Here is a 15,213-nt window from a genome sequence, read left to right on the forward strand (position 1 = left end):
AAGAGGGAGTTACTACCAAACTATGAGTAGTGCAAGTTCTGAAAAAAATAAAGTATCCCAGTTTGTTTAGATGACATCTAGCAGATACCCTCATGTCCATAAATAAGCCATAAACGGCTATATATAGAAAGTATGGTCGGCAAGGTTACTCTGGAACTTATTTCTTGTGTGATTTTAACCCAGGAGTCAGGAACCTATGGCTCACGAGCCAGATGTGGCTCTTTTGATGGCTGTATCTGGCTCGCAGACAAATCTTTAATAAAAAATAATAATAACGTTAAAAATATAAAACATTCTCATGTATTACAATCTATTCATTTCCTACCGCTCATGTTCCTGGTTGCGGGTGGCTGGAGCCATGCGGGTGGCTGGAGCCAATTACAGCTGTCCTCCGGGACAACACCAAATTTTTATTGGATAATGCGTAAGGTACTTGGGTCATTGCATGGCTCTCACGGAATTGCATTTTAAAATATGTGGCGTTCATGGCTCTCTCAGCCAAAAATGTTCCCAACCCTTGTCTTAAGACTTAGACTAACGCTGTTCAATAGAAACTTAATGGAAGACACATATGTAATTTAAAATTTTCTAGTTGCCACACTAAAATTATAATAAGGAGAAATTAAATATAAATTAACTTTCATAGAATTTTATTTAGCCCAGTATATCTAATATATAATTATTTCAAGAAGTAGTCAATATAAAAATGAGCTTTTTGCCTTCCTTCGTACCAAGCCTTCATTCACTACCTGGACTGTATCTTTACGCTTACAGCGCATCTCAGGTTAGATGTGGACGAGCTGCATTTCAAATGTTCCGTAGCTGCGTGTTGAGGATAAGCCATCGCTAAAAATGCTGAAGATGAGCAAGACATGTGGGCTTGATACCTGCTACCAAAATGTAAATAGTTTATATCTACCTGTTCTAGCTTAACACCATGTTGTGGACTTAGTCTTATAATCTGACCACACAAGTTGAATAGAAAGCAGCAATATTGTTTGACCAATTCGATATTAAACTTCGCATGAAAGCGCAAACTAAAAAATATGGTGTTATGAGAGCGCCATCTTGTGGCCTTGTGTTGTTACATTGTTGAAGCAGAATTTAGGAAAAGAATCAGGGTAAGATTATGAATTTAAGGAATTCCTTTAGTAGAGGAACTACCATTGTTTTCTCTTATAGGCAGTCTTTTTTGGCAAGTCCTCAAGCTGTGTGAAACAGGCATGACAAACTTCCCAGCCACAGGACATGGAAATGCTAAGCTCTGTGTGCCAGATAACACTAATATCAATCTGGGCTGAAGGCAGGCTAGGCTTCAATGCTAATATGTTAACTCAGAATTTGCTTTAGTGAAATGTGTGAGGCTGACACTAAGAGCTCCCATTAAAAAACAAAACAGTTGGCCCTGGCCGGTTGGCTCAGCGGTAGAGCGTCGGCCTGGCGTGCGGGGGACCCGGGTTCGATTCCCGGCCAGGGCACATAGGCGAAGCGCCCATTTGCTTCTCCACCCCCCACCCCTCCTTCCTCTCTGTCTCTCTCTTCCCCTCCCGCAGCCAAGGCTCCATTGGAGCAGAGATGGCCCGGGCACTGGGGATGGCTCCTTGGCCTCTGCCCCAGGCGCTGGAGTGGCTGGAGTGGCTCTGGTCGCGGCAGAGCGACGCCCCGGAGGGGCAGAGCATCGCCCCCTGGTGGGCAGAGCGTCGCCCCTGGTGGGCGTGCCGGGTGGATCCCGGTATGGAGCATGCGGGAGTCTGTCTGACTGTCTCTCCCCGTTTCCAGCTTCAGAAAAATTCCAAAACAACAACAACAACAACAACAAAAACAGCCTGACCTGTGGTGGTGCAGTGGATAACGCGCGCCAACCTGGAAATGCTGAGGTTGCCGGTTCGAAACCCTGGGCTTGCCTGGTCAAGGCACATATGGGAGTTGATGATTTCTGCTCCTCCCCCCTTCTCTCTCTCTCTCCCATCTCTATAATGAATAAATAAAATCTTTAAAAAAAACATTTTTTTTTAAAAAAGCAAAACAAAACAAAACCAAAAAACAATGCATATGAATATATCAAGATTTTTACAGAAACACTAACCTATAATCCCCACCATTCATAAGCCCCACCGCATATAGGGCTACTAAACCTCAACTTTTCAAATTAAAATAAAGGCCTCAGTGAAGCAGCATTTGCTATTAAATGGTCACTCCAACTGGTCAGAAACACTAGTTGGTCCAAGCACAATGACAGGGTGGCCAGGAAGGACCATGTGAGGACACACATTGCTTACCGCCTTGATCAGAGAAGTGCTGTAAAGGAAGTCATTTTGGAGACCAGCTCCAAGGTCAGACCACATTAGAGCACGGGCAGTTTAAGGGCCGTACTGAATATCAGTCAGGTACTCGTGCCACAACATGAACCGTGGAAGGCATCTTTTGAGATAAACTTCATCTAGATTTACTTCATAAAACATAGATGGTCTTCCTGGATGCCATAATACAGAGAAGGCATTTTAGTAAGCTTTGAGCTAGTATTGTGACTTTCTTTAAAACAAATAATTTTTTTTTTTAAATACCATATATCACAGTAACCATAAAAATACTAACACCTACGTTATTCATTCTCTCTTATATAGCTGACTTAAAAGTCCATTTTTGCGATCATACCAGTCCCAAACTTACCTTGGCCTGGGAGTGTCAGTTCTTTTTTTTAAAGAACATTCTAAGGTGCAAGGTGGATTATCATCCTGTACCTATGTCAGTATCGATTACAGGCCAACCTGTTCCATTCTCCAAGTCCTCAGGGAGATCTGCCCATCTTATTAATTAGTGTAGCGAATCTAAGGTTGTGAAGAAAGACTTCTGCTCATTTTTCTCTTGCCAATGCTCCTAAGGGTGTGCCTACGTCGTACTAGCTATTTATTACCGCATAACAAAGCATCCTCAAACTTTGAGGTTTAAGACAAGAAAAGTTTATTACCTCACAGTTATGGGAAGGGTCAGTTTAGCTGGGTGACTCAGGGTGCACTAGGGAAGTCGGCCAGGATTCAAGTTTTCTGAAGGTTTGATGGAAGACCTACTTACAAGAAGATTTACAGACTCAGCAGTTGGCAAGGAACCTCAATTCTTGTCTTGGAACTTTCCAGACTTTAGTTTCTCACAGTGTGCCCTCTCTGTAAACTGCTCACAACAGACTTTTCCCTAGGGATTCATCTGAGAAGAGAGGTGGAAATCACTTTGTCTTCTCTGATCTAGTCTCAGAAATGACATGCCATCACTTTTGCTGTATTCCCTTACTCACATAAACTCAATGCAGTGTGGGAGGATAACACAAAGGTAGAAATACCAAGAGAGTGGGCTCATTGGGAGACATTTCAGAGGTTGGCTAACACAGTCTGCCTCCTGGTTCCCAACTATTGACGTCCCTCTTATATGAAAATTACACTTATCCTCTCCCTAAACTCTTGGAAGTCTCATTGCAGTATAGCTTCAGCTCAAAATTCAGAATCTCATCACCTGAATCTGACATGAAGTTTTGAGATATGTTTCTGAAATACAGTTCCTCAAGTATGGTTCTTTTTAACTGAAGGACTTGTAAATAAACTAAAAGGGATATTTCTCTGTCTCCCCAAACAATTTATATGAACATCTTAAATGTTTATGAAGCTAATAACAGGGATTCAAAATACAGAAAGCAAAATCTACCACCTTTTTTACATCATACGCAAGAATAAACTCAAAATGTATTAAAGACTTAAGTGTAAGACTTGAAGCCATAAAAATTCGAGAAGAACACATGGGCAGGACAATCTTGGATATTTCTTGTAGCAATATTTTTTTTCTGATATAACTCCTCAAGCAAGGGAAGCAGAAGAAAAAAATAAACAAATGGGACTACATCAAACTAAAAAGCCTTTACACAGCTATTAAACCATCAACAAAATGAAAAGACAACCTACTGAATACAACATATTCACCAATGATATATCTGATAAGACGTAAATATTCAAAAGATATAAAAAACTCATATAACTCAACACCAAAAAAAAAAAAAAAAAAAAAAAAAATCCCTAAAACCCAGTTAAAAAATGGGCAAAGCACCTAAATAGACACTTCTCCAGGGAAGATACAGATGGCTAAGATATATCAAAAGATGCACATCACTAATCATCAGTGAAATGCAAATTAAAACCACAATGAGATACCACCTCACACCTGTCAGAATGGCTGTCATCCATAAATAAACAAACAAGTGCTGGTGAGGATGTGGAGAAAAGGGGACCCTCCTGCACTGCTAGTGGGAATGCAGACTGGTGCAGCCACTGTGGAAAACAGTGTGGAGTTCCCTCAAAAAATTAAAAATGGAACTGCCTTCTGACCCAGAGATTCCACTTCTGGGAATAAATCCAAAGAAACTCGAAACACTAATTTGAAAGAATATATACACCCCTATGTTCACTGAAATGTAATTTACAAAACAGTTAAGATTTGGAAGCAGCACAAGTGCCCATCAATATATGAATGAATAAAATGCGTGGTCCATTTACACAATGGAATGCCACTTGGCCATAAAAGAGAAGGAAATGGTACCTGTTGTGACAGCATGGATGGACCTGGAGAGTATTATCCTAAGTGAAATAAGCCCGTCAGAGGAAGACAAAACCATATGATTTCACTTATATGGGGAATCTAATGAAGAAAGTAAACAAAAAACAAAAAAACCAAATAGAAACAGGCTCATGGAGAACAAACTGACATCTCTTGCGGAAGAGCGGGCTTGAGGGGCTGGGTGAAAATCCCTCATAGACACAGACAGTCCAGAGACTACCAGAGGGAAAGGGGCGGGAGCAGGTAGAGGAGGGTGAAGGGGGTCAAGGGTGATGGAGGAGCTTTGACTTGGGGTCGTGCAACACACAATGCAATAAACAGATCATGTATTATAGAGTTGTACAATTGGAACCTATTTTATTAACCAATGTCACCCCCCAAAATTCAATAAAAATTTAAAAAAGTTAACAAGTAAACAATTTAAAAAATAAGGATAAAAAAATCTGAGATCAAAAACATTATTTGTAAAGATCTAAGTGATAAACTTCTCATCAGACTAATTAGTAAAAATAATAAGACAGAATTTACCAATATCAGAAATGAGATAAACCAGACCAGTGTGGATTCTACAAATATTGAAAGGATATTATGACTTATTTATTCCACTAATTTCAGTGAACTAGACTGATAAAAGTTTCTTTAAAATATAAAGTATTGCCCTGGCCGGTTGGCTCAGTGGTAGAGCGTTGGCCCGGCGTGCAGGAGTCTTGGGTTCGATTCCCAACCAGGGCACACAGAAGAAGCGCCCATCTGCTTCTCCACCCCTCCCCCTCTCCTTCCTCTCTGTCTCTCTCTTCCCCTCCTGCAGCCAGGGCTCCACTGGAGCAAAGATGGCCCGGGTGCTGAGGATGACTCTGTGGCCTCTGCCTCAGGCGCTAGGATGGCTCTGGATGCAACAGAGCGATGCCCCAGAGAGGCAGAGCATCACCCCCTGGTGGGCATGCCGGGTGGATCCCGGTCGGGCGCATGCGGAGTCTGTCTGATTGCCTCCCTGTTTCCAGCTTCGGAAAAATGCAAAAATAAATAAATAAATAAAATATAAAGTACTAAAGCTCACCTAAGGATGGATAAATAACCTCAATAGCTCTCTAGCTGTTGAATAATTTGTAGTTTAACAACGCCACCTCTTTGCCCCCACCCCAAAAGAAAAAACAAAAACACAGCCTCATCTTCAGATGCTTTCTTGGAGAAATGTAGCAAACACTAAAGGAGGAATAATATCAATTCTACACACAAATCCAGAAAATTGAAAATGGGAGAATATATCCCAAAGACATTGTAGAAAAACTAGATTCATCCCTCATGAATATAAATGCAAAAATTCTTAATATGTAGACAGTTTAACAATACATAAAAAGAATAAGACATCATGACCAACTGGAATTACTCAAAAGAATGAAGTTGCTTTAACATTTGAAACACAATGAAATTCATCATATTTAAAAAAATCTCAGCCCCAGCTGGTTAGCTCAGCGGTAGGGCGCCAGCCAGGCATGTAGAGGTCCAGGGTTCAATTCCCTGCCAAGGCACACAGAAGTGCCCATCTGCTTCTCCATCCCTCCCCCTCTCCTTTCTCTCTCTCTTCCCCTCCAGCAGCCAAGGACCCATTGGAGCAGGGTTGGCCCAGGTGTTGAGGGTGATTCCATGGCCTCTGCCTCAGGCGTTAGAATGGCTCCAGCCGCAACAGAGCATCGCCCCGATGGGCATACCGGGTGCATCCTGGTCGGGCGCATGCCGGAGTCTGTCTGACTGCCTCCCCACCTTCTAACTTTGAGAAAATACAAAAAAAAAAAAACACCTAAAAAAACCCCAAACAAAAGAAAACTCAGCCCTGGCCGGTTGGCTCAGTGGCAGAGCATCAGCCCTACCTGTGGATGCTCTGGGTTCGATTCCCATCGGGGCACACAGAAGCGCCCATCTGCTTCTCCCCCCCCCACACAGCCACAGCCACAGCCACAGCCACAGCCACAGCCCTGGCTTAGAGCACAAAGGTCCAGGTTGTTGAGGGAGGGTGGCTCCCTGGAGCCTCCTCTAAGGGGCTAAAAATAGCTTGGCTTCAGGCTTGGGCCCACACGGGCAGATCATCCACCGACAGGGGTTGCCTGGATAATCCTCCTGCTCCAGACATATGCTGGAGTCTATCTGTCCTCCTCACTCAAAAAAAAAAAAAAAAAAAAGAAAGAAAATTAAGTCAGTTAATTTTATTATAAGTTTTATTCCAGTCAAGACACTCACAAATCCACGAGATAAATCCTCTTCCTTAGGCTTCTCCTGAGATGAAGGTGTAAAATCTTAAGTTTTGGGTCCTACTGAGGATTTGAGATGCACATCTTAAACCTTTGGCCTTTTTTTTTGTATTCAAACTCTTATTGTTCCATATTTATAATTGAAACAAGAACACACTCAACTTTAAGTAATTTTGTAAATGATCAAGCTCTTGCTATTACCCTAAATGCTCAAGTTCAAAGATCTTATATTCTACACACTTTTAATCTATAAATATAATTTTCATATATTTTATGGCTATTTAACCCATACAATCTAACAGGTGTAGTGATAAATAATATTAAGTACTTCTCAAAGTGTGTTTTATGAACTTCTTGTACGGAATCATCTTGAGATGCATGTTAAGACCACACCCTACAATTACTAAGATACTTTGAGAAAAAAACTGGGATCTGAGTAGAGTCTGGGAATCAAAGAAGCTGCCCAGATGAGTAGACATATACAAATGTAGTCTCCTACAGCTTCCTAATTCAGCTATTTCAAGATGTTTATCAAAATAAAAGTTCACATTTATTAAAGTTGTGATTTTATTCATAACAAAAACAATTTATTTCTACATGTATGTATATACAAGTTATATTCATCTTTGCATAAAAATACAAAAATATTTATGTACAAAAATATTAAAACACAGACAAATATTACAAATAAAAAAACAAACAGGATTTCAGAAAGGACACCTAGAAATATACACACTGAAAGGTTAAAAAAGGTGACAAAACATTTAAATTAAGAATCCTGAAGTTGATATTTCAATAGGTAGTACTTTGGTAAGGCAAATAAATGTCTCAAATGTTAACAGATGGTATCAGGCGTCCCCAAACTACAGCCGCAATGTGGCCCCCCTGAGGCCATTTATCCGGCCCCCCACTGCACTTCTGGAAGGGGCACCTCTTTCATTGGTGGTCAGTGAGAGGACCACTGTATTTGGCAGCCCTCCAATGGTCTGAGGGACAGTGAACTGGCCCCCTGTGTAAAAAGTTTGGAGACCCCTGAAAGACAGTCTAGGTAAAATCGCATGGCCCTTCTTGTACCTCTGAAGCAAATAACTGGTTTTCTTCTTAAAATATTTAAATTCTGAATTATACCGAGACCTTTAAACTTTTTCACATTATAAAATATTTTAAGAGGTTGTGCATCCACTTAGCAGGTGAAAAAAATTTTTTATGTACTATACTGATTTCAACATAAGATTGAAAATCACAATACATTTATTCTTTCTTTTTTTTAATTAAAATCTAACATTTTCTAACTAAACTTCATGGATCATAACAGATTTAATGAGATCACAATCGTCGTAAATTCTTCTTGCTTTTCTTAGTACCAGGCAGAGGACCCATTTTATAACTGGCTTTCAGAGGTTTGCCATTCAAACAGTCTTTGGTGGTGTGATAATTACACAGACACCTTGTACAATAATCAAACCCACAGCCTTCTCGTTTGCAGACTGCTCGCTGTAAATAGCAATCATATTTTGCTGGTGAATTACAGCGAACACAGGCTTTGAGGCTTTCATTCTTTTTCAAAGTCTTGACAACCTAGTAAGAAAATCCATAAGCAAATTTTAGTACAGACCAAACAATAACTTAGGAAAAACAAGAGTGGTACCTCTATGCCCTCCCCATATACATAGAAAGCACCATGTCACACATGAGGGAACTGCCCTCAGGGAGCTTACTGTGCAAGGGCGAGGACAGTACACGCATTAGCTGGTCCAGCAGCCCTTTTCCAGGGCTACTTTCCACGTTCTTTTACTTCCTGAATGCCACTCACATCAGTGCCTAACTTACATGGTCACCTGTTCTCTGAAGCCTTCCTAGTGTCACTCAGGAGGTGGCTCTTTTACCTCTAGTTTTATCTTTTCTTAAAGTACTTACCATATTATATATATTTTTCTTTCCTTTTTGACAGAAACAGAGTCAAGAGAGAGGGACAGGCAGGCAGGGAGAAAGAGGAGAAGAATCAATTCTTCATTGTGGCACCTTAGTTGTTCATTGATTGTTTTCTCATATGTGCCTTGATGGGGGGCTACAGCAGACCCAGTGACCCCTTGCTCAAGTCAGCGACCTTGGGCTGTCTAACCTGGGTCTTCTGCATCCCAGTCCAATGCTCTATGCACTGCGCCACCAGCTGGTCAGGCTCTATGGTGTTTTTTTAAATGTAGCCCTCTTCCATTCTAGATTGTAAGGCTAGGAAGGTTACCATGTTTTCTTACCTATGCACTGCCGGTAAGATAGCAGATGCTCAATAAGTGCTCTTTGAATAAACTTACATGTTATATTAGTCATTAAATCATAACAAAGAGAAAACTGAATTATATAACATTTATACTTATTGACTACCATCTGAGGCAGTCAACATATTATTTCAAAACATGCACTAACTACTGTTTTAATTTTTTTTTTTTAAGAGAGTCAGAGAGAGGGATAGATAGGGACAGTGAGACAGGAACAGAGAGAGATGAGAAGTATCAATCATCAGTTTTTCATTGTTCATTGATTGCTCTCTCATATGTGCCTGGACCATGGGCCTTCAGCAGACCGAGTAACCCCTTGCTCGAGCCAGCGACCTTGGGTCCAAACTGGTGAGCTTTTGCTCAAACCAGATGAGCCCACGCTCAAGCTGGCGACCTCAGGGCCTTGAATCTGGGTCCTCCGCTCCATCCACTGTGCCACCGCCTAGTCAGACCTGTTTTAAAAATTAAGCTTGCAAAACTGTCCACATGTGAGTAGAACTTCAGTAATACACATTGCCCACGATTTGAAGGGCTACCAGGATGCCTTCAATTTCTGGCAGCTGACCTCACTGTTGTCTGCTAGCTCTCTTCCTCAGACAGGAAAGGCAACTGCAGAATGTAGGATTAAACAGTCTTAGAAGGTTTTTTTAAATCAAAGTTTTTTTATTATTTTCTTAGTATTTACAAATTAGATCTCAACCTCACTAAACTGTCTTAAACAGTGCCAAATGGTATCTACTATTTTCAGCACACAAAGCTATCTCTGTTCTTTCCCAGTTTATTAGTTGAGCTACAGTTTCTTGATTTCCACATTTCTAAAAGTAGAATGAAGGAGAAAGAAGATAAGGTCTCTATTAATAGTTCTAATTATGCTATGATTAAATTTAAAGTTCCCCCAGGAATCCTTTAAACACGACAAGCAAAAAATTACCTCAGAGAATTCATTGTGGCGACTGTAAGAACTTTTCTGATCAGCTTGATTAGATAACTTGCCTTGATCATCATTTCTGGAGGGAGTTTGGGCTGCTGATTCTTGAATAGAAGCCAATGCAGTTCTGAATGTGACAAATTCTCTGGTTGAAGCATGCAATGAAAATGTAACGTTCTTTTCCTAAATAAAAAAAATTTTTTAATATGACGAAAATATTCTCCTTTATTCTCAACAACCAGGCATTTTCATTATGTTTGCATACATAGAAAAGAGCAAATAAGAATGTAAAGGGTTTATCTGTACATTTACTATACCTACATATGCTTAAACACAGCCACATAAAACTGTGCACATACATTCAAAGTCTAATAACTAAGTTACTGACACAAATTACAAGCCAGAAGATGTGAGCACTTGACACGCTTAATCTACATAGCATTTGATATGATTTACAACATACTGCCAGAGCTTATTCTTCCCACCGCCAGTAGATGGCAATAGTCACATTAAATGGCATCCAGTGTCATGAAGATTCAAAACTACCTTTTAGATTAGAAAAATTACCATTAAACCCAGCTTACTGATAAAGGAATTAAACTTTGAGAATTAAAGCAATAAAAATCTAGAACAGATAGCACCAAAATTTGAACCTATGCCTATCAACTCTCAGATCTGAAATTATATATAGAGCTTGATGTATTTTTTTTTTTTTAACAGATAGAGTGTCAGAGAGAGGGATAGACAGGGACAGACAGAGGAACAGAGAGATGAGAAGCATCAATCATTAGTTTTTTGTTGTGCATCGAGACACCTTAGTTGTTCATTGATTGCTTTCTCATATGTGCCTTGACCGCGGGCCTTCAGCAGACCAAGTAACCCCTTGCTTGAGCCAGTGACCTTGGGTCCAAGCTGGTGAACTTTTGCTCAAACCAGATGAGCCCGTGCTCAAGCTGGCAACCTCGGGGTCTTGAACCTGGGTCATTGGCATCCCAGTCTGACGCTTTATCCACTGTGCCACTGTCTGGTCAGGCTACAGCTTGAAATATTTTTAAAGTAAACGATTCCCTTCTATATTAATCTTCAGTATGTACTTAATTTACTGATAATCTAGTAACTGAACACACACACAATGGCAACCTAGATTAGCTGTATGATCAAGTCACACTATCTGAGAACTAATTAATTCTCCCTTTTATCCCTTTGGACATTCCATTTCTAGGAATAAATTGAGATGGAGTTCCTTACTCTTTACCTTGAATTTTAGAATGAGTGCTAATAAAAGTAAAATGGTTTTGAATGTGAAGAATTTCCAATTACCCATTATCTTTCCTATTTTACCTCCTATTTCTAATGGTAAAGAGCATTAGCTTTTATATTTTAAAATGAAAACATTAACTGCAAAGACTTACAGTAACTCTTTGTATTGCTTTATTGTACGACTGCAGTGTCCCCTTATCATCTTCTAGAATCTTCTTCCAAGTTGTGCTCACTTTAGACACACTGGAAAAGTAATGATTATGAAGGACACAATTAAAGCATCATAAAGAGCTAAGATGAATGCATTACCAGAACATTAACACTGCAAAAAAGGAAGTTCCTATTAGAGGTGCTAATTAAACCTGACTTTACATTAGAATTGCCCAGGGCACTTAAGATCTACGAATGCTTCATACATAGTCATTTCAGTTTGTTTAATTGATGTAACATGGGAGCTAGAGTTCCATATTTTATTTTAAAGCTCCCCATTGAGTAATTCTGAGCGCATCCAGGCTTAAGAACCACTGACTTGAGCTTCATTTTTTTCACAATATCTGCAAACATCAGGTGGCCACTGGTATACCTCTGCCACCATGTTAGCTACTTGGGAAAATCTGTAGACAAATTTCAGAGTACTTGAGGACACACTGCTATTAGTAAAAATCAACTTGTGATATTGATTATCCCTCAAGAAGCTAGCTAACAATAACAATACTTAACTGTTTCACTATATATTTTTATCAAGACCAGTATAAAGTAACACTTGGAAAGAGTACTTGTAAAATTTTTTTCAAAAATAATGACCCCAGTTGAGCTGAATACAATCTAATCCAATAGTTTATATAGTCATCATAATTCTCATAGTAACCTCATCTTGATTTTCTCTGGTGGAATAAGGAAAAAGGGTAGTTACTTTCTAAGTAATAATCATAATCAGACCCATTTGTGAGTTGCTGTATTTTCATTACTGTAAAACCTAAGAGTCCTACATAAAAAATAGCCTAGAGAACATAAATTTTTTCACATTTTCAAGTGTGACAAAAGTTGCAATGCTTTTTAGACCTGTATACTAGAATTAAGCTGTTTTAAATTTAAGCCCAAGATGTAGCTTACATAATAGAAACTTCAGAACTGAAAGAAACAAAGATCCAAATCTAACAAAAAGTTTCCTATTAGCATAAATATGAAATGTGAAATAACTGAACTAGATGCATACTTTAAAAATGATCTTTCTTTCATCTTAGTGTCACACAGGTAGCAATCGGGTAAATCACTGTCAGTGAAACAACAATGCAAAAGACTCCCTGTTTTTGCAGGAACTAGTGGTGCTGAACCATCTAATGAACATGCTCATCACCACTACTAATAGAATATGCTCAGAGCACCAACACTTACTTGATTAAGTCCATATCGCTGAGCTGTGTTAAAATATTTACTAAGAGATGTCTGAGTCCCCTTCGAAACAGTTCACTAAGAATATCTACATATTCTAGGCCCATTTTTCTGCCAATTATATTCTGTAGTCTAAAATCTGTAGCATGCTCCAGCTTCTCCCAGTCTATTTTAGGATTTCGTTTGGCATTCTTTTTTAATGTTGAACAAAGCACTTTTGCAAAATGAAGAGCTGGAAGCAAGTTTTTGTTGGGATACTGGTCTGGGCTTTGAATACGTAGCAGGCAAGATTGTGGGCTGTCACTGAAATTTTCTTCGAGGGGAAGGCTAAGCTCTTCATGTTCATCTAGGCCACTTTTCTGGGAAAATGAAGAATAGCCACTGTCTTCATAAGGTCCATTGGTTTCTAGTTCTTCTATTTCATTTGAACTATTACGTACAGGTTGCACATGTTGATTCTCCTTATTATGCAAGGGCTTGCTCTCAGTTTCAAGTTCCACTGTCCTGGGGCTCACAATGGGTGACCCAAGATCTGGTAAAGTTTCACAGTCTTTAATGCAGTCTCTATACGAACCTTCCAAACACGCAGAAGTGCAGGAACCTAGTCTCTCACTACCGTCAGGTTTGCCCAGTTTAAGTCCAGAATGAGTATCGTCATAGTTAAAATCACATTTCATTTTGACAGAAAAAGTGAAACTTTCTTCTTTGCAACCTATAAAAAGAGCATCACATATTTACTTAATAGCAGAATTTCAACATAGCCTCAATTCTTAAATAGGGATGTAAGAATTACTTTGCACCTCTCAGCACTGTGTATTGCCTAAGGAGCTAGGAAATTATACAAGTTTAATTACTGAGATGTGACAATATTAAGAAATATTACTTTATATGTATCCCTTATTCTTTTTTTTTTAATCAGTAAACATTTTTTAAAATTTATTCATTTTAGAGAGGAGAGCGAGTAAGAGAGAGAAAGGGAGGAGGAGCAGAAAGCATCAACTCCCATATGTGCCTTGACCAGACAAGTGCAGGGTTTCAAACCGGCGACCTGTGTTCCAGGTTGACGCTTTATCCACTGCACCACCACAGGTCAGGCTGTATCCCTTATTCTTTTTGTTGTTTTGTTTAAAAAAAAAACAAAACTCACTCAGAAGGAACATAGCTTATTTCCTTTTTGTGTGTGTGTATTTTTCTCAAGCTGGAAACGGGGAGAAACAGACAAGACTCCCGCATGCGTGCGGCCAGGATCCACCCGGCACGCCCACCAGGGGGTGATGCTCTGCCCCTTTGGGGCGTTGCTCTGCCGCGACCAGAGCCACTCTAGCACCTGGGGCAGAGGCCAAGGAGCCATCCCCAGCGCCCGGGCCATCTTTGCTCCAATGGAGCCTCGGCTGCGGGAGGGGAAGAAAGAGACAGAGAGGAAGGGGGGGGGGGCGTGGAGAAGCAAATGGGCGCTTGTCCTTTGTGCCCTGGCAGGAATTGAACCCGGGTCCTCCGCACGCCAGGCCCACGCTCTACCGCTGAGCCAACTGGCCAGGGCCTGTATCCCTTATTCTTAAAGGAGTACTTCAAAAATAGTTTGCCACTCTATCTGTATAACTACATTTGACTCCTAGTCTATATTCAGTAAAAATATAGTGAAAGAGGGATATTTTATAAATATCTGCGGACAATTCATTGTTGTTGGGGGCTGTCTTGTGCACTATTATATATTTAGCAGCCTTTACCCATCTGATGCCATTAGAAGCCCCTACCTCTAGGCAGGACAATATAAAATTGTCTCCAGTTACCAGTTACTGCCAAGTGTTGAGAGTGGGAAGGTGGTGGCAGCAAAATCTGTACTACTCAGTTGAGAACCACTGCTTGAAAGGCGTAGGATTTTGTCAGGCAGTACAGGCTGGGAAAGGCTTTCACAGGATAGTGTGAGCAAGGGCACTATACTGGGAAGGAATATAATAACAGGTCCAGAAAACTAATTAGCATTACTGAAGGCAGAGTGCATGACTAATTTATTCTTAAAGTGTACTCCCCATCTATTATCCCCCCGCCAGCCAACCATAAGTAACTAACAATTTATCCTGACCTATAATGTATATACCAGTCAGTATGTTTAGCCTACACTGAATATTGGTAATCTTTCCGCAATAATTCTACCATTTTTATTTAGAGCAAAACCTCTATGCCAAAGTACCAAAGGACATAGTGATAGAGTAACCTTGTAGGTAGAGACCCCCTTCAAAGTGCCACCAACACAGTGGAAGACTTAGTATGTGTTCTAGGACCCCAATAAACCTTGTACTAAACCCTAAAATTTACGTTTAAGCTAACCTCCAAACTGAGTGATTTTCTTTCACTTAGAAAAAGTAAAATACTCCAAGGGATAGTTTTGTATCAAGTAAAGATCAAGTATGATTCACATATGACCACATTTCATCTACTGAAGTCACCTGCAAAGACATACGTTTTCCTTTGTTTAGCTGCTTAACACTGTACTTCGGAAGCTCTTAAGGTATTC

At 40.0% G+C, this 15,213-nt stretch overlaps 1 protein-coding gene across 3 annotated transcripts in view; it reads right to left on the minus strand.

Moving 5' to 3' along the window:
• FBXO5 (F-box protein 5) overlaps positions 1-15,213 on the minus strand; it is a 295,980-nt gene that overhangs the window by 276,259 nt on the left and 4,508 nt on the right. For 2 of the 3 annotated variants that reach the window (XR_010727679.1, XR_010727680.1), the window contains exons 2-5: positions 12,702-13,410; positions 11,459-11,549; positions 10,050-10,229; positions 7,774-8,420 (exon numbers count right to left, since the gene is read on the minus strand). Coding sequence is in view for 1 of the 3 variants with exons in the window: in XM_066248220.1 (XP_066104317.1) it covers positions 8,169-8,420; positions 10,050-10,229; positions 11,459-11,549; positions 12,702-13,410 (1,232 nt within the window). In the remaining 2 variants the exon portion in view is untranslated. Of the gene's footprint in view, positions 1-6,941; positions 8,421-10,049; positions 10,230-11,458; positions 11,550-12,701; positions 13,411-15,213 lie in introns of those variants that run through there. The other variant, XM_066248220.1, reaches the window with a different exon arrangement.

This window comes from Saccopteryx bilineata, chromosome 12 (genome assembly GCF_036850765.1).
Source record: "Saccopteryx bilineata isolate mSacBil1 chromosome 12, mSacBil1_pri_phased_curated, whole genome shotgun sequence".
In the NCBI taxonomy this organism is placed as follows: Eukaryota; Metazoa; Chordata; class Mammalia; order Chiroptera; family Emballonuridae; genus Saccopteryx; species Saccopteryx bilineata.